This window comes from Hermetia illucens, chromosome 6 (assembly GCF_905115235.1).
Source record: "Hermetia illucens chromosome 6, iHerIll2.2.curated.20191125, whole genome shotgun sequence".
In the NCBI taxonomy this organism is placed as follows: Eukaryota; Metazoa; Arthropoda; class Insecta; order Diptera; family Stratiomyidae; genus Hermetia; species Hermetia illucens.
The window spans coordinates 89,804,240-89,827,022 of NC_051854.1; the positions used below are offsets into that span (position 1 = coordinate 89,804,240).

Below are 22,783 nucleotides of genomic sequence, written 5' to 3' on the forward strand. Positions count from 1 at the left end.
CTTATACCAGGTGCTGGGCAGGAGCGGGACCCCGGAGAGCTTGGTTACTGAGATGCTGGAGTCCGAGGAAAAGTGGCTTGCGGTTGGCTCCGCAATCATCCAAATGCAGGAGGAGTTGCTGAAGGAACAAAGAAGGAGGAAAGCTGCAAATAGGAGAAGGATGAGTGCCTAAGAGCAAACCTACCCCGCGAAGTAATATCTTAATGGTGGTCCCGCGGGGCTGGGGCTGGAGAGACCGGGGGTGGTTTTTAGTGGGTGGGAATCCCACACGCACCCGCTGTAGTTCCGGCGTTCGGGCGGCGGACGTGTCTTTCTAAGATTTTCCACCTCCGTGTGCGCACAAAAACAAAAAAAAATCTTACTAGGCCGGATAGCCCCATACGCCCGCAACATCATTGGCCTATACCAAAAAGGCTTCACTCCAGGCAAATCAGCAACTCATCAGATTTTCTGTGTGTAGCAAGCGATGGAAAAACTGTTGGAATATCGACATCAGTTGCACCATCTCTTCATCGACTTTAAAGCCAGCGTAGCCAAGGTAAAACTGTACACGGTCATGAGAGAATTCGGTATCCCGGCAAAATTGGTAAGACTGACTAAGCTGACCCTGACCAATGTGCGAAGCCAGATAAAAGCAGCAGGATCACTCTCAAGACCATTCGACATCAACAACGGTCTACGACAAGGGGATGCCCTATCATTCGTCCTCTTTAACCTGGCCCTGGAGTAAGTGATCCGTGATGCTGAGGTAAATTCAAGGGGTACGATCCTCTTTAAGTCTACCCAACTACTGGCCGGTGGTGACGATATCGACATCATGGGAAGAACGACAAGAAACATACAAACTGCCTTAATTCACATCGACCATGCAGCGCTAAGCGCGAAATCTTGGGCTGCACATCAATGACGGCAAGACAAAATATATGGTGACAGCGTCAGCACCGAAAACTAACCAACCAAACGGAAAGAATAAAGATAGGAGACTACAGCTTTGAGACTGTTAAAAATTTCTCCTAGCTAGGGTCGAAAATCACAACCTATAACAGTAACGATGATGAAATCCGCACACGGTTGTTATCAGCCAACAGAGCCTATTTCAGCTTACAAAGACTGTTCCGCTCGAAACATCTTACCATAGGGTCAAGGCTCTTATTGTACAAGACAATGATCTTGCCAGTCCTCATGTATTCAGCAAGAAAAACTGCTAACTCTTGGCCGCGTTCGAGAGAAGAATCCTCCGAAGAATTTTTGGCCCCCTACATGAGAATGGACGATTCCGAAGCCTACATAACGACGAAACCTATGAGCGATACCATGACCATCAGGTTGTGGCTAAAATCCGGCTCAATGGGTTACGGTGGGTGGGTCACTTAATCCGTATGGATGAGGATGATCCAGCCAGGAAAGTATATAAGGGCAATATCTATGGTAGAAAAAGAAGACGAGGTGGACCCTGCCTGAGATGGAGCGATGGCGTAGGCCAGGACGTCAGACAACTTTTAGGGGTATCGAATTGGTGGACCTCATCGCAAACCGGGATGTCTGGAGTTCCTTATTACGGCAGGCCTAGACCGGATACCGGTTGCCCCGTTGATGATGATGATAAAACTGAGATGTGTATGCAAAATAAAATGAATATTTTTACTCACTTATACTGTTCACACTACAAACCTCGAAAACAGTTATTCTAAAAAAATGTCAGGCGATGACGGCTTTACGGTTTCTTAGCAGGGCAGAGGCAAATCGTCAGACGCTGCCTCACCGCTGCCCTGGGAGTAGCGTGACCGAAGCGGCTCGCAAATATTAAGTGCAAATGGTGGCAGCATATTTTGATATTTTCCTCATAATCAAAAACACAGTGATATAGTAAATTTTCTCAAAAAGGTTCATCATCCATAACTCGATGGACAGATACTGTATCTATCAACAAGCGATCTTGACGACCTTTAAAAAAATTTAACAGAATCTGCACTTTTAAGGAAAGATCACTTTGGCGGCTAATTGAATATGTAAAAACTCAAAGATATTATCTATATTCTATGTTTAGATATCGGTACCATCACTTACCCCCTTCTGTCGGTCGTAAACTCAACAGCAATCCACATAGAATGGGTGATCACGTGCATTCAAAAATCATTGGTACAAGGCTACAAAATTAAATATTGCACTGAAATGGAAGACATATGTGCCACCAAAATAGTAGACGATGAACTTGATGAAGCTTATCTTACTAATCTCACCCCCAATACTGAGTATAAAGTGCAAATTTCGATGGTTTCTGAGTCACAAAGCGGAGTCTACAGTGAGATGAAGAAATGCAAAACCTTGGAGGAAGGTAACAATCTTTTGAAATTCGCAATAAAACATTCAAATAAATTGTTCAAATTATAGCTCCTTCACCACCTAGGAATCTACTAGTATGTAATGTTACTAAAGATATGGTAAGTTTGCAATGGGAAAAGCCAGAACTACTGAATGGGATCCTACGCTATTATAAAGTGTGGTAAGTACTATGGGCTCACGAAAAACGGTTAAAAAACACGAAATTCATGAATTTGGTATTCACCTTTTCAAGGTATAACAACAAATCTATAGAACTTACCAATGAGGACTATCTGACTGCCGAGCTGGTAAAATTTAATCTTGAAAACTTGGAAAGCTTTCAAACCTACGAGCTATCTGTTGTTGCGGGAACGGTAGCAAATTCAAAACCGAGTAATAAAGTTCATGTGCAAACGGCTGTTTCAGGTAAGTCCTCACACAAACTATCACTTTCATAAATATTATGATGCCCGAATCTTCAATCAAATGACGTCATATTTCAAAGTCGTAAGAACGAAAATGGTCCACATTTCCATTAAGGAAAATAGCAAATTTGACGATCAATGCCATTAGAGAAGATCCATTATTCCACTTGTTGTAGAAGAGAGTTAGAGCTGCAGAATTATACATATATAATTTGAGGGATTTGGATGCTAGGAAAATAGCGGAAAAATGGAGGAATCTCCTGGAAAACTTTAAACGCTTGTACGATTATAATTTTTCGTGTTGTACGACCCCGCCCCCTCCGAGCCCAGCATTAGAATCGTCGCGCTTTCTTAGTATTTAACCTACCCAGTGCTCCACCTCAGGCAGGGTCTGCCTCGTCTCCTTTTTCTACCATAGATATTGCCCTTATATACTTTCCGGGCTGGATCATCCTCATCCATACGGAATATTATTATTATTCTGTTAAGGGAAAGTCGCACCGCGTTCTTAACCTATTAATCATAGTATCTCAAGCATTATTATAACTTTAGTATATTGCCTACTTCTAGATCTTTCAACTTTGCATCTGGTATTAAGTATTCTCCCAGATGCATCGACTTACTTTTCCCAAGTGCCGGACACTGTCCCAGGACGTGTATAGAGGTTTCATCATCCTCCGCACAAAACCTGCAGACAATGTCCGTAGATATCCTCAGCTTCCCTAGGTGATAGCTTAGCCGACAGTGACCAGTGAAAATTCCCACTATGATTCGGAGGTTCTTTTTGGTGAGGTTTAAGCAATCCTTTGTGCACATGAGTTCGTATCCCCCAATAAGCACCCTGGACAGCTCCATCCCCGGTCGGCCATCAACCGTTCCTCTTCAATTCTTAGCGTCATAGCCATGAAACAGTTTCCGCTTCCACAGAAGGGTTCTGGCCCGTGTAAAGGCGTCCCTGCTCCCTTCTTGGCTAGTTCGTCCGCTGCCTCGTTGCCTCCCAATCCAGCATGGCCTGGAACCCAGAGTATCCAAACCTTGCTGGACGAGCCGAGTGTATTCAGTCTCTCAAGGCATTCCCGTAACAGTTTAGAGTTCACCTGGTTGGACCTAAGTGCCTTGATCGCTGCTTAGCTATCGGTGAGAATAGCAATGTTCTGCCCCCTGTAGTTCCTTTGCAGATTAAAGGAGGCACATTTGTCTATGGCGTATATTTTCGCCTGGAATATGCTAGTTTACTTGCCCATTAGCTCGAAGAGCATTTTCCTTGGACCAATGACGCCGGCACCTGATCCCTGATGCTATGAGGGATCCGCCAGTGTACCAAGTAATCAATTACTGGTTTAAGCCGTATGTCGCAGCCACGCGTTCCCAGTTTTCCATGTTACTCCAACGTATTTCAAACTTCTTATCGAAGTGAAACCTCGTTGTGATGTTATCCCTTGGTATTAGTAATTCAGGATACCACCTAGAAAGAATATCAATCTTCCTTCGGTTGAGGACAGGCAGCTCCCCGCCTCACTGATACTCCCGGCCATTCTGAATATTGCTCTCCTTGCCTGCACCTGTATGTGCAGATGGAAAGGGGTTAATCACAGAAGGACCTCCAGGGATACCGTTGGACATGTCCTCATTGCCCCACTGATACACACGCAAGCCAGTCTTTGAAGTTTGTATAATTCCCTGGCTTGTGTGTTGAGTTCAGTTCTTTCTGCCCAGATTACCGCCCCATAGGTAACCATTGACCATACTATTGCAGTATATATCCAAAGTAATATCTTCGGACTGCAACCCCATTTTTTCCTGCTATGGACCTACAAGTCATCAGAACTCTCGTGACTTTACGACAAGTGTTTCCGACATGTGTCTTTCAGAGTAATTTTTGATCTAACGTAATTCCCAAATATTTTAGCTCTGTTTCTCGTTTCACCTCTATATTATGTAATCTTATGGCTCTCAGGTGATCAAGTTTACGTTTCTTAGTAAATGGTACTATTGTGGTTTTGGCTGGATTGATCCGCAGTCCCAACTTCCTCCACCAGGGTATCTTCATAGGGTGTCTTCATATTAGCCCCTAAAGATTAAAACAATGTCGTCCGCGTAACCCTGGACTTGTATTCCAGTATTTGTCAGCGCGTCCAGGAGTTCGTTCACTACCATTCTCTACATAAGCGGCGATAGTACCCCGCCCTCTGGACAACCTTGAGTAGTGTTCATGACAATAGAATTTGTACCTGTCGGTACTTCTGTTTGCCTGCTTTCTAGCATTTTGCCCATCCAGAAAGCCAGGGTGTTTCCCACTCCCTTGCGGCTCAGGTCATCTTGTATCTCTGTATGCGATGTGTTGTCGAATGCTCCTTCGATATCCAAAAACGCACAAAGTGCTATTTCTTTTGTTTCTATGGCATCCCGTAGTACATTTGCCAGTTGATGCAGAGCAGTTTCAGTTGACCATCCTACCCGGTGAGCGAGCTGACAGTGATGGAGGGGGTTACGTTTTAAAACGTTAGTTCTAATATAGTTGTCTATGACCTTCTCCACCGTTTTGAGTACGAACGATGTTAGGTAAATTGGTCTGAAAGATTTAGGGTGAAAAGGTTCGTTTTTACTCATTTTCGGAATAAAGACTACTTTTGCCCGTCTCCGTGCCCTTGGTATGTATCCCAGTGCTATACTACCTTTACCACCTGCAGAAGTGACTCTAAGATGATTCCTAGCCCTCTCTGGATTAGTGCTGGGAAAATACCATCTACTCCGGGTGATTTCAGTGGTTTAAAAATTCAGACTACCCACCTAGCTTCTGAGCTTACCTTTTTTGCTAGTTTCCAGTTCTGCTTTCTTCCCCTTTTATTCGTTGTTGGGGTGTCAGGCAGAATGTTGTCGCCTGCCACCGTGAGGTAGGACCCCAGGAAATGAGTTCTGAGAAGCAGGTGTACTCTTTCGTCCTAATTCTCGGTAAATGTCCCATCTTCTTTCTTCAAACAAACAGAATATATTACCCCGTTTTTGGCAACAGCCTTGTAAAGCCTGGCTTCTTCTGTGATCTGTTCGATCCCTTCACAGAATTCTCTTTTTGCTTCCCTGATCTCGTTGCTGTACGCAGTCAGTGCATTTTTGTACCTCTGCCAGTTCTGGCCAGGTTCCTGTTCCACCATGGTACATTCCTTGATGACTTAATTGTCTTAGCCGGACAGCTGGCCTCATAAGCATCAATGATGACTGTGTTGAGGTTTTCCACCACTGTTTCTAGTTTCAATTCGTTCTTGATGTCACCGCCCCCTGGAGGTGGGCAATGTTGTTGCTCAAGTGCGTTGCATAGTACCTCCTGTCTAGTGCTGGTCACAAATGTTGGAGTGTTCTCTAAGTTATATATTTCTCACTTATTGCTAAGAATAAATTCAAGAAGGTACTCACCTCTTCGATTGGTGTCGCTGCTTCCCCAGACTCCGTAGTGGGCGTTCGCATCGCAGCCGAGGAGAAGTGGTAACGCCCTCTTCTCATAATACTTCACCAGTTTTGCGACTTCTTCCGGTGGGGCCCGGATTTCGTCTCCTGGGAAGTATCCCGATGCCACGACTGCCTCTCGAGTCCTCATCCCGGCTTCCAATGAGACTTGGATAGCCACAAGATGCCCGGTTAGAAACTCTGAAAGACATATGTATTTTAAATTACCCTCAAGAATAATGCCTGACGACAAGGTCTCAATGGTCTCCTGCTCCTCATCGTCTGATATATTTATCTCAGACATGCTTTTGCTAGTTCCTGCTTTTTGAGCAGTGGCGTTTGTTGGTTGTTGTCCACGCAGTATACCAATGTTAACCTTGGATCCACTGCTTGATGTCCCAACTTCTCCCTTCTTAGGTGTAATCACGTGGCTCTCAATATTTCGGAGATGTGCCTTCGCCTGGTTAACCAGTTTGTGTGCGGCACGGGGTCCCGCTTTATTGGTTTTCGTTTTTTTTTATCTTTATTGCTGGTACTCATTTGATCCCCACGACAATGGGGGTTAGGTAGCACGGTAAGGTCTAACTTACTGACTAAGGCGACCAGGTATCAGTGAGGCTCCGTTCGAATACAGTTAATTACCCCGAATGCAAACTATCCAATGGGCACTCACTAACGGTCTTGGTAGACGAAAGGCTTAGCCCCTGAAAAGCCACCCATCGCCCTAGAGAAGAGACAGCTCATCCTCATAGAGAGATAGGTAGGCCTTAAGGGACTATGTTCCGCGTCAGTCTATCCTGCAGTGCACTGCTTGACCCCACATACGGATTAAGTGACACGCCCACCGTAACCTATTAAGCCGGATTTTATCCACAACCTGACGGTCATGGTATCGCTCATAGGTTTCGTCTTTATGTAGGCTAGGGTACAGAGAACTCATTCTTCCCCTCGTCTGCTGCTTTGCATTGCCCAGGGATTATCATCGTCGAGTGGTGGTGGTTTATCCAAGTCCACAATTTTGCTCCTGGTGCTCGGTTGGACCATTTATAGTGGTCTTGACTATAGGTATTTAATAGGCCGTAAACTTTTTTGGTTCCCTGTTTTTGTTGCGCCCCAAAAGTCGACTGTTGAATATACCACTACACATCAATCCAATACTAACAAAGCGATTTAGGTTGGCTCTCAAAGGCATCGATCTTGATCTATGAGTCCACAGGTTTGAAAGTTCGTTAGCATTTTACCCTCTCTTACTTCATCAAGATCGTATTTGGTTTTGGGTTTGTGGACTAAATTATCGCTACTATTCTCCCTGTTATTTTATGATTATGACTGCTGACATTCAATGCAAAATATTCTTGTATTCCAGATCCTGAGGTGATTTCAATAATCAGTCTTGAAACGCTCGATGCTGATCAGTTTAATATAAAATGGACTTCTGGCCCGGAAAATGAATTCATAATGAAAGCCTACGAAATCGAGATTCGAAATTACATGCAGAATGAAATAAAGCGTAGTCTTGTTGTGGGTGGCTTTAACTATATTGTGGAAGGAATGAAGTGTACTAGCAATTCTACAACGTACCAAATGTCTGTCAGACCTATAAACGTTATTCGTGAAAATCAGATACAAGGATGTGTTGTAACCTATAAAACAGTATTAGCCATTGAAAATTGGGACAATTACACTAATGGCAGAAATTACCAAAATGCATTACATCTCAAAGAAGAAATTAGTTCATTTTCGAAGGATAATCACACATTTATCAGATTAATCTACGGACCTTGGTCCGTGCCTCTGTTGTACGAGTGTAACAAAACTGCCGCCACTTCTGTTACCCATGCTATTGTAATACCAGCCGTTTTGCTTCTCATCATAATTACCGCAGCTCTCTTGTATTACATACGTCGACGGTATAAGACTGCGAAGAGTATTGGAATTGTACTTCCACCAGGATTGAGCGATGATGAGAGTAAAACTAGTCAAGGAGGAAAATATGACGAGACCGATTATTCCACCGACGAAGCAGAGGAAGCAAATTTTATCGAAGCTAGATCACTGATTGACGAGAATATGGACGAAGGATACTGTACTTCCCAGCGAGATTCTCTATCCAGTTCTACTGATGAGGTAACTTTGATCTTCTTCTTATCCATATCCTCCAATTTGATTAGTTCCTCATTTACATCTCCAGTCGCCTTTCTTCGTTTTTTGCTCTTTTCTTTTGGGACTTCTTACTTTTCCCAGTGTAATTTTCACAATTTTGGCCAGTGGCAAAATTCTAGTAGATCAAGACTAAATTTTCTGTTGCAGCATCCGAATTTATAAGTACAAGATTCCAAGGAAACAACCGGTATCTGGTCTAGGGCTGCCTTAATAACGAACCCCAGACATCCCAATTTTGCGCCGAGGTCCATCAATTCGATTTCCCTTAAAGCTATCTGGCGTCCTGACCTACGCCATCGATCCATCTCGGACAAGGTCTGTTTCATCTTCTTCTCCTACCATAGATATTGCCCTCATAGACTTTTCGGGGGATCATCCTCATCCATACGGATTAAGTGACCAGCCCACCGGAATCTATTGAGCCGGATTTTATCCACAACCAGACGGCCATGGTATTCCTCATAGATTTCGTCGTTATGTAGGCTACGGAATCGTCCATCCTCATGTAGGGAGCCAAAAATTCTTCCGAGGATTCTTCTCTCGAACGCGGCCAAGAGTTCGCAATTCTTCTTGCTAAGTCTTCGAGGAACACATGAGGACTGGCAAGATCATAGTCTTGTACAGTAAGAGCGTTGACCCTATGGTGAGACGTTTCGAGCGGAACAGTCTTTGTAAGCTGAAATAGGCTCTGTTCGCTGCCAACAACCGTGCGCGGATTTCATCGTCGTAGCTGTTAACGGTTGTGATTTTCGACCCTAGATAAGAGAAGTTATCAACGGCCTCAAAGTTGTAGTCTCCTTTCTTTATTCTTCCAGTTTGACCAGTACGGTTTGATGTTGTTATTTCTGTCATGCCTTTATTGATGTGCAACCCAAGATCTCGCCCCGACCATCGCCTGCTCCATCTGGATGAAAGCAGTTTGGACGTCTCCAGTCGTTCTTCCTATGATATCGATATCGTCAGCATAGACCAGTAGTTGGGTGGACTTAAAGAGCATCGTACCTCTTGCATTTACCTCTCATGGCCATGTACAGTTTTACCCTGGCTATGCTAAAATAGGGGGCTTTAAATTCGATGAAAAGATGGTGCAACTGATGTCCATATTCCAGCAGTTTTTCCATCGCTTGCCGCACACATCTGATCTGTTGCTGATTTGCCTGAAGTGATGATGTTCTGAGTATATGGGGCTATCCGGCCTAGCAAGATAGAGGAGAATATCTTATAGATGGTACTCAGCAACGTGATACCTCTATAATTGCTGCACTGTGTGATATCTCCATTTTTATGTATGAGATAGTTAAACTCTTGAGGGTTTTACGTGAACACCTGTCTGGAAGACTTAATCCCTCCGTCTTCTTAGGACATGGATTGATTTTGTGACCACAATCGGAGCCTCGCTGTGACAAGGAACAACGATACCAGTCTATACCAAGTGCATGGCTTAGCATTCATACTGGTGGATGCAAGACATACCTAAATCTCTACCGAACTAAAGAGTACGGCACCCGTGTTCAAACGCAACACCACCCCGAGGCCCGAAGGTCTTTTCTCGCTTGAGCATCACCACAACCCCATGAAGCTCCCATTAGGGGACCAACCGCAAACAACCGAGCTGTACTCACATACAACGGGAGTTCACCCGAAGTATGAGAGTCCAGGGGCTAGCCCGGTTCCCATGATACCAGTATACCCCTGGTAAGGTTTCATGACCAAATTGCCACTTCAGATGAGCCCCCGTGCAGACTCGGGTCTGATCGCCCTGATTAGGCCTTTGAAGCATTCGCCTACTCCATCACGGCCGGCAAGCCAAAATGAGTACAGCGTCTCCCGGTGCCACCACTATGGAGGTTCTCCTCGGCCACTTGGTTTTGGGTCGGCTGACAGGGTTGCCGCCCAGTCTTCCTCACCGCCACCTCTGAGCACCTATGTATAAGACAGATAATGCCTCTTCGCCAGTCGTCAGGCATTGATTCGCTGTCCCACACCTTGAGCACAAGTTGATGAACCACTTGGTGTAATTGGTCGCCTCCATATTTAAGTAATTCGGCTGTAATTCCATCGGCTCCTGGCGACTTATTATTTTTAAGTCGATGAATTGCACGGAATGTTTCTTCTATACTTGGTGGTGGCGGTATTTGTCCGCCGTCTTCAGTTGGCGGAACCTCCAACTCGCCGACATTCTGGTTGTTCAGTATTTCATCAAAGTACTCAACCCATCGCTCTAATATGCCCATTCTGTCGGAAATCAGATTTCCCTCTTTGTCTCGGCAGGATGAACATCGAGGTGTATAAGGCTTCATCTTGCTAACTTGTTGGTAAAACTTCCGCGCCTGGTGCGGTTGCTCCCTGTACTTTTCTAGTTCACAGACTTGTTGGTTCTCCCAGGCTTCCTTTTTCCGTCTGTGAAGTCGCTTCTCTGCTCGACGGAGTTCGTGATAAGTCTCTGCGCGTGCCCGCGTTCTTTGAGAATGCAACATTACTCGGTATGCGGCATTCTTCCATTCCGTTGCTAACTTACATTCATCGTCAAACCAGCCGTTCCGACTCCTATTGCGGCTGGGGCCAAGTATGTTTGTGGCCGTATCCATGATAACGTTCTTCAGGTGATTGTGAAGATCATTTGTTGATGCTTCATCTCCAGGTCCTCTGTTGACTGCGATTATTGCGGGATACATTTCCCTCTTATAGGTGTCGCGGAGGGCTGTGTTGTGGATGGCTTGAGTGTTCACTCTCACCTGATTGTCAGAGGGAATTCTAGGTGGTATTGTTATTCGAGCTCGGAGCACCATGCCAACGAGATAGTGATCCGAGGCCCATGTTTGTTTGTGGACCGCTTTTCGCGTAAACCAGGTACTTTCAACAACCATTTCGTGTGGCACTGCTAATTGAATAATCCGCAGTCCGTTGTCATTAGTATCCTTATGTTAGCTATGGGAGCCAATGTATCGCCTGAATAGGGGATCCGACCCTACTTGACTGTTAAAATCCCCAAGTATGATTTTGATATCATATCTGGGACAGGCTTCGAGGGTTCGTTGTTGTGTTATCCGTCCAGTCCGAGGCTCCTGTTGAGGCTCCGCAACTTCGGTTTTCCGTATAGGGTTGTCAGCCCTTCCCAACCCTCAACCTGGAGAACCAGTTGGTACAATTTTTCCCGTTTTTAAGCGCGGGAGACTCGCCTTCATCCTTCTCCGACTTCAGTTTTTCGTTAAGAAAGACCTCCCAGCGAGTTTGGTAGTAGAGCTGTTGGTGTTGGTTGAGCAGGCGTTTCCCAGGTTTTATGCTGCATCGTGGGTACCAATCCACGTTTCGCTCTGGGACCTATACTAACCCTTTGACGACCGGAAATATTACTTGTCTTTAATCGCCAATTCCTTCCTACAATATCAAACAACATAATTATCTGAACATAGAGCAAAAAAACAAAACTTATAATTATTGGCCCTATTTTCCTATCTTTATTCTTTGTCCTATAAAATTAACATTCAAAACTTTTCATTTTTTTCATTTCTAGAAAGAATCCTTTGGAAAAAATGCAAAAATAAGCTACTTATTTGAGCCGAAATCAGAGCGGGATGGTAAAATATTTACATTGAATGCTAATGGCTACGTGCTGCAACATCCCGTAAGTCGTATAAAACTAAAAAGGTACAATATTGTGAATTCCTATTGCTAACAAATTTTTCCCTGTGATATGCAGATACCAGAAGAAGACGAAACCTTATTTAGCGATTACCGAAATGAACTATATCCTCCGAATTGTAACTCGGATCTCTTCACTTTCACAGAGAATGGATATGTTAAGAATAATGTATGCGACAATTTCCAATCGTACTTTATGATAAATATCTGATATATGATCTTATTTCCAGAATTTGGTGAAAGGAAAGGACGAGATTCTCTATCTGCCTGCTAATGACAACAACTTTTTGACTGGCTCTAATCCACCCAATAAATTTAAACCACATTCGACAAGGAACTATTGGAATAAGGTAAATCAAATTCATTTTAATGAACCCGAAGAAGTTTGTGTGATGGTCAAAGAATAAACCCGAGCTGACAAACCAAAATGGTAGAGCTATGCCTCCTTTAAATGCAAGTGTCCCTATACCATATTTCGACCTTGCCTATCAAAGTACATTCCTGGTGCTTTTTCCTAGATGGCCGTTTCGAATGCCAAAAAAATACAATAATAAAGAAGGAACTGGGGAGCCCTGGTTCAAAAAAACTGCGTCAGTTTATACGGAGTCGTCTTGTTCACAGAAAGTTCGAGTTTGGGCTGCAGGTTCACGTTGACGTTCCATCGACCCTCGCATTTTTTCAAGACGGGGGGAGTTAACTTCGCCAGATTTTTTCCTTTGCGTCTATTTAGAAGAAAAGGCATATAATATAAACCTCATGCCCCTGATTGTTTTACGGAAGTTTTAGTTTATTTTAGTTTACTGGGGGGGAGCTCCGAGCACTCAAGTCATTGTTAGACCCAATGTCTTCCCGCCTATGGCGTTCGCAGGCTTTAGCGAATCTGAGAACATTCTCCACAGGCAAAGAACGTGCAGATTCTGCATTGAAGAAAACCTTACTAATGTGTCTTCATATGAGATATGAGAAGCCGGGCAGCAGGGCCGTCTCCTCCTTCTCCCCCATCGGCTGCACATAGGTGAAACCACCACCCCAATTATAGTTTAGGGAGCAGCGTCCCGGTAAAAGCCCTACTAGGGTTTTACTGTTCCACTTCTTAAGGGATAACAAAAATGTCATTCTAGCGACCGCAGGTTCTTTCACAAGGATTTTCGCCTGGCGGCAAGAGTTCAAATTTCTCCACTCGGATGCGTGAATCCTTGCAATTTCACCCTTTAGAGTAGACTTGATTGTGGATAGATTCCAAAATCTATCTATCTAGCTATCCTATGATAACCGACGAATAAATGAGCCGAGAAATACAAAACTGTAGAGGCGGAGTTAAAATTTCTCGGGAAGTATTAGAAAGACCTGAAACACATTTCCATAAAACGGTAACAATGCTGAGTAGGGATGGAGGTCCGTGAAGTATTGCCTCAAATATACAAGTTTCAGCATCATAACAGCGTTCCATAATCTCATGGATAGTAGGACCTTTTTCTGATAGAATAATAATTTGGTTTTCCCTTCTAATTTACAATCATTATCTTCAGAATAATCTAAATCCAATGATCAATATTTTCCTTCGTCGTAGGCTTTTCTGGTTAGTTCAAAAACCAGTTTGGTAGCATCAACCGCTAACCCAGCCTCCCGGAAGACAAACTGCCTATTGGATAAATAATCGCCACTATCAATTAATGGATATAGCCGGTTATAGATTACCCGCTCGAGGACCTTGTCTATTGTATTCAGAAGACAGATGTTGGTTCACCTATCGACTTACCTCTCTTCGGGATCAACGCAAGCTTTTGTATTTTCCACTCTGCGGGGAAGGACCCTTTTTTTAGACAGACTGTAAATACCCTTGGTGCTTAGTGCCATTCTCATTCCCAATTTCAACGCCTCGTTGGGGATTCGATCAATACCGGGGCTGCGGCATCCCGGACCCTTTTCACTGCTTCCAAGACTTCGTCTGTGGCCACTGGAGGTATTTCTTCGGCGCTCATTGATATCATTGGGAAGATTGCTTCCTGATGTTGGGGGAACAATGTCGAAACTATCTCCCACAATAATCTAGGACACATAATAGGAGCGCACATTTTGCCTTTTATTGCTGACATAACGGACTTGTACGCTCCTCCCCATGGATCGGAGTCTGCCTCATCACAGAGTCGCCAGAAGCAATAATTTTTACTTTTCGTGATGATCGACTGCAACTTGTTTCGTGCCTGTTTATATTCGAGGTACCGTTGTTCATACTCTGGCATGTTTCTTCGACGTTGACTCCGCCTTGACGTCTCTCGCCAGTCTATCTAGCTTGTTGCAATACTCTAGTATTGTCATATTTGGGGCGGCATAACAGCTGCATATGTACAGGTCATCGATCTTAACTCTTACAAAATCGTATTCGCGGTGCTTCATTGCTTGCTGTAAGGCTCGATTACCGCAAGCGCCCACCGCAGCCTTTCCACCTATGCCTGCTTCCCAGACACCGTGATTGAAGCTTTTGTATTGCTCGCAGACAACGGCAACATCGATTTCCTCTTCATATACTTTCTGTGCTAGCAGGTCCTGGGCGGCTTGGCAGTGATTTATATTCTGGACACCTGGTGCTACCCGTTATGTGGTTACAGTCGTTATTTTTGGTTTCCCCGCATAGAAGGCAATGAGGATTTTTACTGCAGTCCTTCGCCGAATGGTTTTCCTCTGCACATCTTCGACACAGTTTAGATCTATCAACGGTGCTAGTGCAATCGTTTGTCACTTTTTAGTGACCCAACCGACGCGGATTTTACCTGCAGACACTGCTTTTGTAGTTGAGGTCATAGACATAGTTAGGGTCGCTGTCTGCGTTCCACCGTACGCTCTCCTTAGGCTCTTGATATCCGTTTCCTGCACATCCCCCAGTTTCAGTTGGTGTTTGAGCGCTGGACAAATTTCCTCCCTTGGTAGTGACCTCGTCAAGATGTTTACATTCTGTCGTAACCATTGGCCGACTTACGGGGACGGTCGCTTGCTTGCCGAGTGATGCCACTATATTCCTTTGTAAGTCAGCGTGATCCTTTTTTTCCTTCGATAGTTCGAACAGCAGTCCTCCTTTTTGCGTTCGCCAAATTCGTGTTACATTGTCGCTAAGCTCCTTCAGCTTCCTAAAATATCAGCATAGGACATACGCTCTTGTGCTGTTATTGCCAGCACTTCTTGACGGTTTCGTTTTGTAATCATTTTTCCTGCTTCCCCCCGCTCCTTCCTTGCTTAAACCAAAGTCCAACTTGGACTCCGATCCCTTTGGCTGTTGGCTGCTTTTACTCCAGCGTTGTCCGGTATTTTGGCGGGGTATACTTTCTACCCGATGTACCCGATGGTGTATGGTTGAATCTTCAACAAGCATTAAGAATAATGTAACACTGAGAAGCCTTTTCTCTTTTGTATTTTACTATCGTTACCTTTTTCTCTTTTCTCTTTATAATTTACTATCATTTTTTTTTTTTCAGAATAAAATGCCAAAGTTTTCCAATGACCATTCAAATTCAAACGTTGAAAGGGCGGTCCAATCATTTATATTAAACGATAATGGATACGTCCTTCCGAGTTCCGTAAGTTTCTGAAACAAACTTGAACGGAATACATATAACGTAATTTTTCACTCATTACAGATACCAGCAGCGGTCGATTTTTCAAAGAATGATGAAAAACGAGAACAAATCAGCGCTAAACATCTGGACCCGCTGGTATTTTCAGAGAATGGATATGTGAAGCAAAGTGTACTTATCTTTTCGTCCAGTCATAGGAATAGATGCACCATTATTTTCCTGAATCTTCTATTTTCAGGCCTTCATGCCAGTAGCAACGCAGAGAGGAACCTTCAAGATGAGTGACGGTAACAGGAAAAGTGACCCTTTTTCCGCAACTGATTCAATTCATCCAAAAGTCCTTGATCTAGTATTTCGGAGTAGACCGGAGAAATTTACAACAATGGTAAACTACTTAAAAATCAAAAAACCAAAACAGGATTAGCTGCTTCGTCCAGGGCAGAGGCAACTCTTCAGACGCTGTCTCACCTCTGCCCTGGGAGCAGCTTGACCGAAAGTGGCAACAGGTGGAAAAACGAGTCTAAGCTGGCGTAAAGCTGGGTAGTTGTTTAAGATATGCGAGATCCTAAGTCCACATCCACATGATGTTGGACCGGACCAAATGGGGAGCAACTTGTTCCCACGTTTTTTGGTCCACGGATCCCTAGATTGGGGCATAGCACCTAAGCATTCAAAATTCAAAAAACCAGGGCAGAGGTGTGGCAGCGTCTGAAGAGTTGCCTCTGTCCTGGACGAACCCGTTAGTCCTTTTTTGATTTTTTAATTTTTGAACGCTTGGGTGCTGTGCCCCAAACTAGGAATCCGTGGACCAAAAAATGTGGGAGTAAGTTGCTCCCCATTTGGTCTGGTCCAACATCATGTGGATGTGGACTTAGGATCCCGCATATCCCAAACAAACTATTTAAGTTGTTAAAGAAATATATTCGTAATTATGCACTCTAGCCCCTACTTCACTTGCATTTACTGTTAATAGGTTCAGATAAACGACGAAAATGATTCCCAACAGCCGGAACTTAGCGCGGAAAGAATACCTCATTCTAGAGTTATTGACTCAAGCGGATACCTAGTGAATACAAATGCAGTTAAGGTAATGTTTTATTAAATAATAAGGACACATGTTTGCTTAAAGATAGTATCAACTGAGTTAGTTACAAATAGTTCCATTTTACTGATTGAAATGTATTCTTTTCAAAAGTAGCCCAGATCCATTTGGCTTCTGACTTTTTTTTCAGCTCGTGGAAACTAGGAATACTAGTAGAGCCTCAAACTCAAAACAATTCTCGACTGTAACAAGTACATTGGTATAGTGTAGTTCAAATGTGGGTCGATATTTTTGAAGTTTCGATGCACTTAACAGCAAAAATAGTTGAAGCTACTGCACATCTAAGCAGTATCCACAGTTCAAATTTAAAGGAGTGAAAATCTACATGTTTGAGACAAGACGTTCATTGTACCTGGCCTTCCGGGATATAGAAGGAGCCATTAAGAAGGCTCTAATCAGAATAGGATTAGAAGTGTCTTAAGTGCTGGATAACATCCGCACTAAGAACTAGGATAATCCAATCTGATCTGAAGATAGCCAGTTGATCAGAATTGTCAGCAGAGGGACGCCCCAGGTTGACGTTACCTATCCGGTGCTTTGGTTAATAGTAATAAATGAAATTCTTCCGATATTGGACAGGAACGGGGTGAAGGTTGTAACTTATGCCGACGACTTAGTGATATTAGTGTCAGAGATGCTTCCCTCCGTTATGAGCGAAACTGTTGAAGGCGTGTTGGGAATAGATGTGGGCTCGGCATAAATCCAACCAAAACGGAGTTGATACTCTTCATAGCCGAAAATTTCTAGGATACGCACAGTGCAGCCGATTCGTACGGTTTTCCGGGATTTGCTAGCGTATTCCTAGTGAAGGTTCTATTGATACTGGAAAGCTGTCGATGACTAGGGCATAATCCGAGCTTTAAGCGTAACATAATCATTCTCACCGATAACAAAGCGGACATTAAGTCTCTGTACGCAGTTTGCTGAACAAACTGGGCGAAAAAGGCAAAGCCATCCACCTCTGGATGCTCGGTCATATGATCTTAGAAGAGAATGAGTGGGTCAAAGGGCTAGCCACGTAGATTTCTTTTGGCAGTCCCTCAGTGGGCGCAGCCGGGGTCCCGCCGTCGACAGTGAAGCATGGAATTTAATAGTACTACTTTATAACCGCCGACTTCAGATGGCCTCCTATAACGAAATCCGATCGCGGGAGTTTTTGAGTTAAACGTGTACAAATACACACAGGATTACTGTGGTTTTCACGAGACACTTGCCTATAGGGAACTATGCCACTAGAATCAGCATCACCTACGATTCGCATTGCCGAAGTTGCGAAGAGGAGAGAGTAACCCTCAGGCACTTCTTATGCCATTTCCCAACTCTAGGTAGAGCCAGGCTGCCGCCAATAGGAAAACAATTCTTTGTGAATCTCAAAGAAACTTCTAGACTACTAGTTGCAAAGTAGGGAGCTATTATCCTTCGCAAATCCTACAGGTTTGATTTGGAGATCAGAGCCGGCTGAATTCTGCTTCTCTTACCCTTCCCGCTGTCAAGCTCCTAGTAGCTTGTGAACGGCGCACCACAGCGCTAATTGGGCCTCCGCTGGTACCTACCTCTCCATATTCTTTCTCCATATAATATGGGTGATGAAATGCAGCCTTAGTAAATTCTATTTTCCAAGCAGAAGGAAAAATATGGAGATAGGTAGCTTTAGTCTCCATATATTGATATTTCAGGACCTCAGTTAGTGCATTTGAGTTTGACTATTCTAAAATTCTAAATTATTTTTCTGTCTAGTACACCGCGGGACCACCGTGCAGTATTACTTCGCGAGGAGGGCTCTGGTTTACACCAGCACAACTAAATCACACGTCCGCCGCGCTTTCCGGGCTCATTCCAATTCCTTTATCGCAGTTACTGTTCCGTTTATCACACTTCAATTTGCTGCGCACCTCAGCATCTCCTGCACGAAATAATGAGGTCCGATAACTGTGTTGAGGACCTCATTTAACCTCCCTCTTTCATTCGCGAATCTCGTACATTGGAGCATAACACGCTTCGGGTCTTCCTATATCCACCGTGTCCCGTAAGGAACTGCGTTAGGTGGTAATTCAATTCTCAATGTTTGAGCTCGACCCATCTCTCAATACACGTATGTGTATGAGTCCAGTGGCCTTCTTCGGAATTATCCCACCGTAGCTGCCATCTCCTGTACAGCTGGCTCACTTCTTCCAGCGCCGTTCCCTTCGCGTCGTAACCTCTTTCTAAAGCCGCCAGGAATGTCTCTTCCTCGAAAGCTCCAATAGACCACCCAGCTATCCCGTTTATTCCGCTCATGTTGCTCACTCGACTATCGCCCCTCCGTTCCTGATGTCCAGAAAGATGTCCTGGAAGTCACTGTAGCTGTAGTGTTCACTCACCCGCCAGACTATCCCTCTCGCCAACAATGTACTGAGGTAGGTTAGATCGACGATTGAGCTTAGTACTACGCCTCGGAAGGTGGGCAAGCATTCAACTTTGGCTATTACGATGTCCAGCTCCGCGAAGGTTTTAAGCAAGATTTGGCCTCTGGTGTTTGTTACTCGACTTCCCCAGCCTAAGGCTCACGCGTAGAAATCGCCGGCAAAGATTTTAAGGCTGTGGTCCCTAGCATTCAACACGAAGCTGTCTAACATCTTCTCATATTGCGCTAATGTTGCACTTGGTGAAACATAACAGCTGTAGATATACACCCCGTTGACTTTTGCCCTTACAAAGCCGGAACTTGAGAATACCATTGTTTCTTGAATGGCTCGCCGTACACATGCCCATATCCTCACGTTTCCCAATGGGCCTTTCAGCCACGTAGCACCAAGGTAGTTTCGGTAAGGCGCACATGTTACCGCCGCGTCCACATTCGATTCTCGAATGATTTGCGAGAACAAGTCTTGAGCTGCCTTGCTATGCTTGAGGTTGATTTGTATCAACCTCATTTAGCCTTATGATTCAGCTCCCTCCTCCTTCCCTATGCCATGCCACCACCTGCAGCGTGCCGGTCGTCCACGCCCTTTTTCCCTTTGGACAACATGCATCGTGGATCTCCCGTGCAGCCTTTAATGAGATCGCCCTCTTCTCCACACTTCCTGCACTTTCTCGACCTATCATGCTCACTACCGCAAAGTGACCGAAATCGAGGCATCTAAAGCATCTCTTAAGAGGTACTTGCTAAAGCTACTTACCGTTGCTTTTTCCTGTCTAGTGCACGGCGAGTTTTTTATTAGCAGATTGAGCGTCTCCCTTAACAAACGGAAATTGCAGCAATGTTGTAGACGTGGAAGGAGCCGTAAAATTCATGGAGATTGGAGAAAATGCGGCAAGAACTATCCAAAGCCATCGCTTACCAAACTAAGATTCAAAAGTCTGCTAACCGGCGGAAAACGAATATCGTACGAGAGCTACAGAAGAAGCCGATATACTACCTGAAAGCAGACAAAGGTAATGCGATTGTAATTATGGATAAACAACATTACGACAACCTAGTAATGGAAAAGTTGACTGGAGGAAACTACTTTGAATTAAGGAATGACTCGCTACCAGGATCAATAAAACGAGTAGAGAAGGCCCTAAAAGAATGCTTTCTAGTGGTTGATAACCCAGCCCGGCTCCGTATGCCAAACCCCTCTTTAGCCAGAATCCGATCACCATCATCGCCGACGGCGCAACAATCGATTTTCGGTCTAGGCTTGCTTTGATAAGGAACGCCAGACATCCCGGTTTTGCGTCGAGGTCCATCAATATCAAGTACTCCCGAAAACCTACAAAATCTATTATTTCAAATAATTAATCGCTAGAAATACCGCGTAACTACACTCAGAAAAAGATTTACCTTTCACGCTTAGCTGGTAAACAGTACATACATGTGTGTAACCGTTTTTTGACAAATTTTTTTTTGGTCAAATTTTTGACTAACAGTAGATATATGTATGTCCTCTTTATATGCACAATTCACTCATAATTATATCAATTTTATATTACAGCAACCAAGAAAATCATGTTCGTTTATTCAGCAGGCATTTCATCCTGGGCTGAAATCTACAGATTTAAATTCTCTCCCTAATCAGGTAATCCGTTTCTTTAGATTTTCATTTAACCGTGATAATAATTTTACTTTTACTTTTTTGAAGTGCACAGTTTCAACGCCAGAGATAAGACAGCCGAGCCCAAGTTTGATGCCTACGATACCGCGGTAACGCCCACCGGTTTTCATTCGCCCTCATTTATTACATGCTGCCTACCCAGCCAGCCCTACAGCGAGCCTTCCTAACTTCAAATTTTAAATTATTTACTGCTACTTTTCGATTGATGAAATAAATAATGAGACTTTCAATTGTTATGCCTGCATATTTTACATTATTCATGGTAAGGTTTAACTCATCTGCTGTTTACCGAAGGTTTTTTTTTCATCTACAGAAAGGTTTTTCTTTTATCGACTTCACCTGAAATAATGAAAGAGGAGCGTCTTCAACAGGTTTCCTAGAGGGTACACCACTACGACTTGAGCTTACCGACTCATGTGGCTATAACCTTTGAGGTCCCGACTTTAAAAAACAGGACCAATTTGTTAACATAGCTCCATCATCCGCCCTTAAGAGTTTCCGTTTTTGAAGTCAACTTTATTTTTGATAGCAAAACTATGTACATCGTGTGAATGTCGGCTTAAGAAAACACTCAAAGCCTTCCCTGTTTGTTGTGAGGCGACTAAAAGGATAGAAATTTAAGGGCTAGCACCCTGCTAGTTTTGAAACTTTATTGGTATCGAAACATCAACAACCCCTTCGGATAGAAACAGAGAATGTGCTTGCTTTCTCCAACTTGATCGAAAATTCCATTGATATAAGATGAACATTCTGGGCCTAAGCGCAGTAAGATGGTAGAGCTCTGGAGAGCACTCCTTTCCCTTTTCCGGTAATTTGCCATTGTATTCTGGAAAACCGAGTGGTAGCAGACGCGAATCTGGTGTCGAGTTACTTTTGGCGGCTATCGCAAGGCGCGCTCTCTTCACCTGGGAGCCGTTTTCTGGCAGACTTTTGACTGCAAGATTCCGGCCCAGGTTTAAGAGCATCACAATTGTACAATGCTATGCACCAAGAGGGAGGTGAATGCTTCTACAGGCAATTACATGCAATTCAGAGAAAGCCAAGGTGGGCTCTAACAACACCTTGCTCGGACATGTGATGATGAAACATGGTCTTGGCGCCCCTAACGATAATGGTAGGAGGTTTGTGAATTTGTGCAGCTTCCACTACTTCGTCATTGGTAGTATATTATTCGAGCACAGACCCTGCCATCAGGTCATTTGGGTTTCAACTGGCCGACACCGTTTGAGCAATTAGGTCGATCAGTTTGCGATCAGCAGTAGATTTAGGAGCTCTTGGATGTACGTAGCAAAAGGAGCGCTGACATCGCCTCGAAAGGGATCACCATCTCATGGTCGTTTACGTTCGCTTGGGTGCTATGTCCGCAATTTCTTGAAGGGTTGGAGAGGTGCGACCACACAAAATAAATAAATTTTTCAAACGAGAAATTCCGAAAACTGTCCATGACAAGCCGTGCACAAGCGCTCAGACCATCGGTACAAACTTGTCACGTCATTGTGAATAACCGTTAGTTCCGAAACTGTACAGAGCAAGTCACGGGAAAGTGTTTTTCGGCCGAATTCCTAAGAAGAAGCCATATATTAGCAAATTAAATTGTAAGCACCGTTTGGAATTTGCAGGATATGTGCCAAAGCTACAACCGTTCTGGGAATCTGTTATTTTGTCAAATGAAAGCCGGTTTAACCTGTTTGAATCAGATGGTAGACAAAAAATGCGGCGAAAAACGAAAGAAGCGATAAAACCAATAAACTTGAGACATTCAAATATGAAGGAGGTGGTATTATGGTCTAGGGCTGTATGAGTGGAAAATGGTTGGTGCCTTGCATGTTATAAATGGAATTATAGACCAACATGTCTACATTGGCATTCTCAAAAATAATTTACGACAAAGTGCCAAGTTTTGGTAGTTCTTTCGTCTTCCAGCAAAATAACGATCCGACGCATAGTGCTATGAAAACATAGGAGTGGCTGCTGTGTAATGCATCCCGGCAGCTGAAGACACCTCCTCAGTCCTCATATCTTAATCCCATCGAGAATTTATGG

General features: G+C 44.0%; 1 protein-coding gene across 3 annotated transcripts in view; it reads left to right on the forward strand.

Moving 5' to 3' along the window:
• Positions 1–20,962, forward strand: part of LOC119659869 (cytokine receptor-like) — a 42,485-nt gene extending 21,523 nt beyond the window's left edge. For 2 of the 3 annotated variants that reach the window (XM_038068183.1, XM_038068185.1), the window contains 13 exons: positions 2,048–2,335; positions 2,392–2,503; positions 2,576–2,748; positions 7,555–8,315; positions 11,866–11,976; positions 12,052–12,162; positions 12,224–12,343; positions 15,464–15,565; positions 15,626–15,733; positions 15,801–15,947; positions 16,536–16,649; positions 20,621–20,704; positions 20,768–20,962. In XM_038068183.1, the coding sequence (XP_037924111.1) occupies positions 2,048–2,335; positions 2,392–2,503; positions 2,576–2,748; positions 7,555–8,315; positions 11,866–11,976; positions 12,052–12,162; positions 12,224–12,343; positions 15,464–15,565; positions 15,626–15,733; positions 15,801–15,947; positions 16,536–16,649; positions 20,621–20,704; positions 20,768–20,833 (2,297 nt within the window). In that variant the 3' untranslated portion in view covers positions 20,834–20,962. The remainder of the gene's footprint in view (positions 1–2,047; positions 2,336–2,391; positions 2,504–2,575; positions 2,749–7,554; positions 8,316–11,865; positions 11,977–12,051; positions 12,163–12,223; positions 12,344–15,463; positions 15,566–15,625; positions 15,734–15,800; positions 15,948–16,535; positions 16,650–20,620; positions 20,705–20,767) is intronic. The other variant, XM_038068184.1, reaches the window with a different exon arrangement.
• Positions 20,963–22,783: the final 1,821 nt, after the last annotated feature.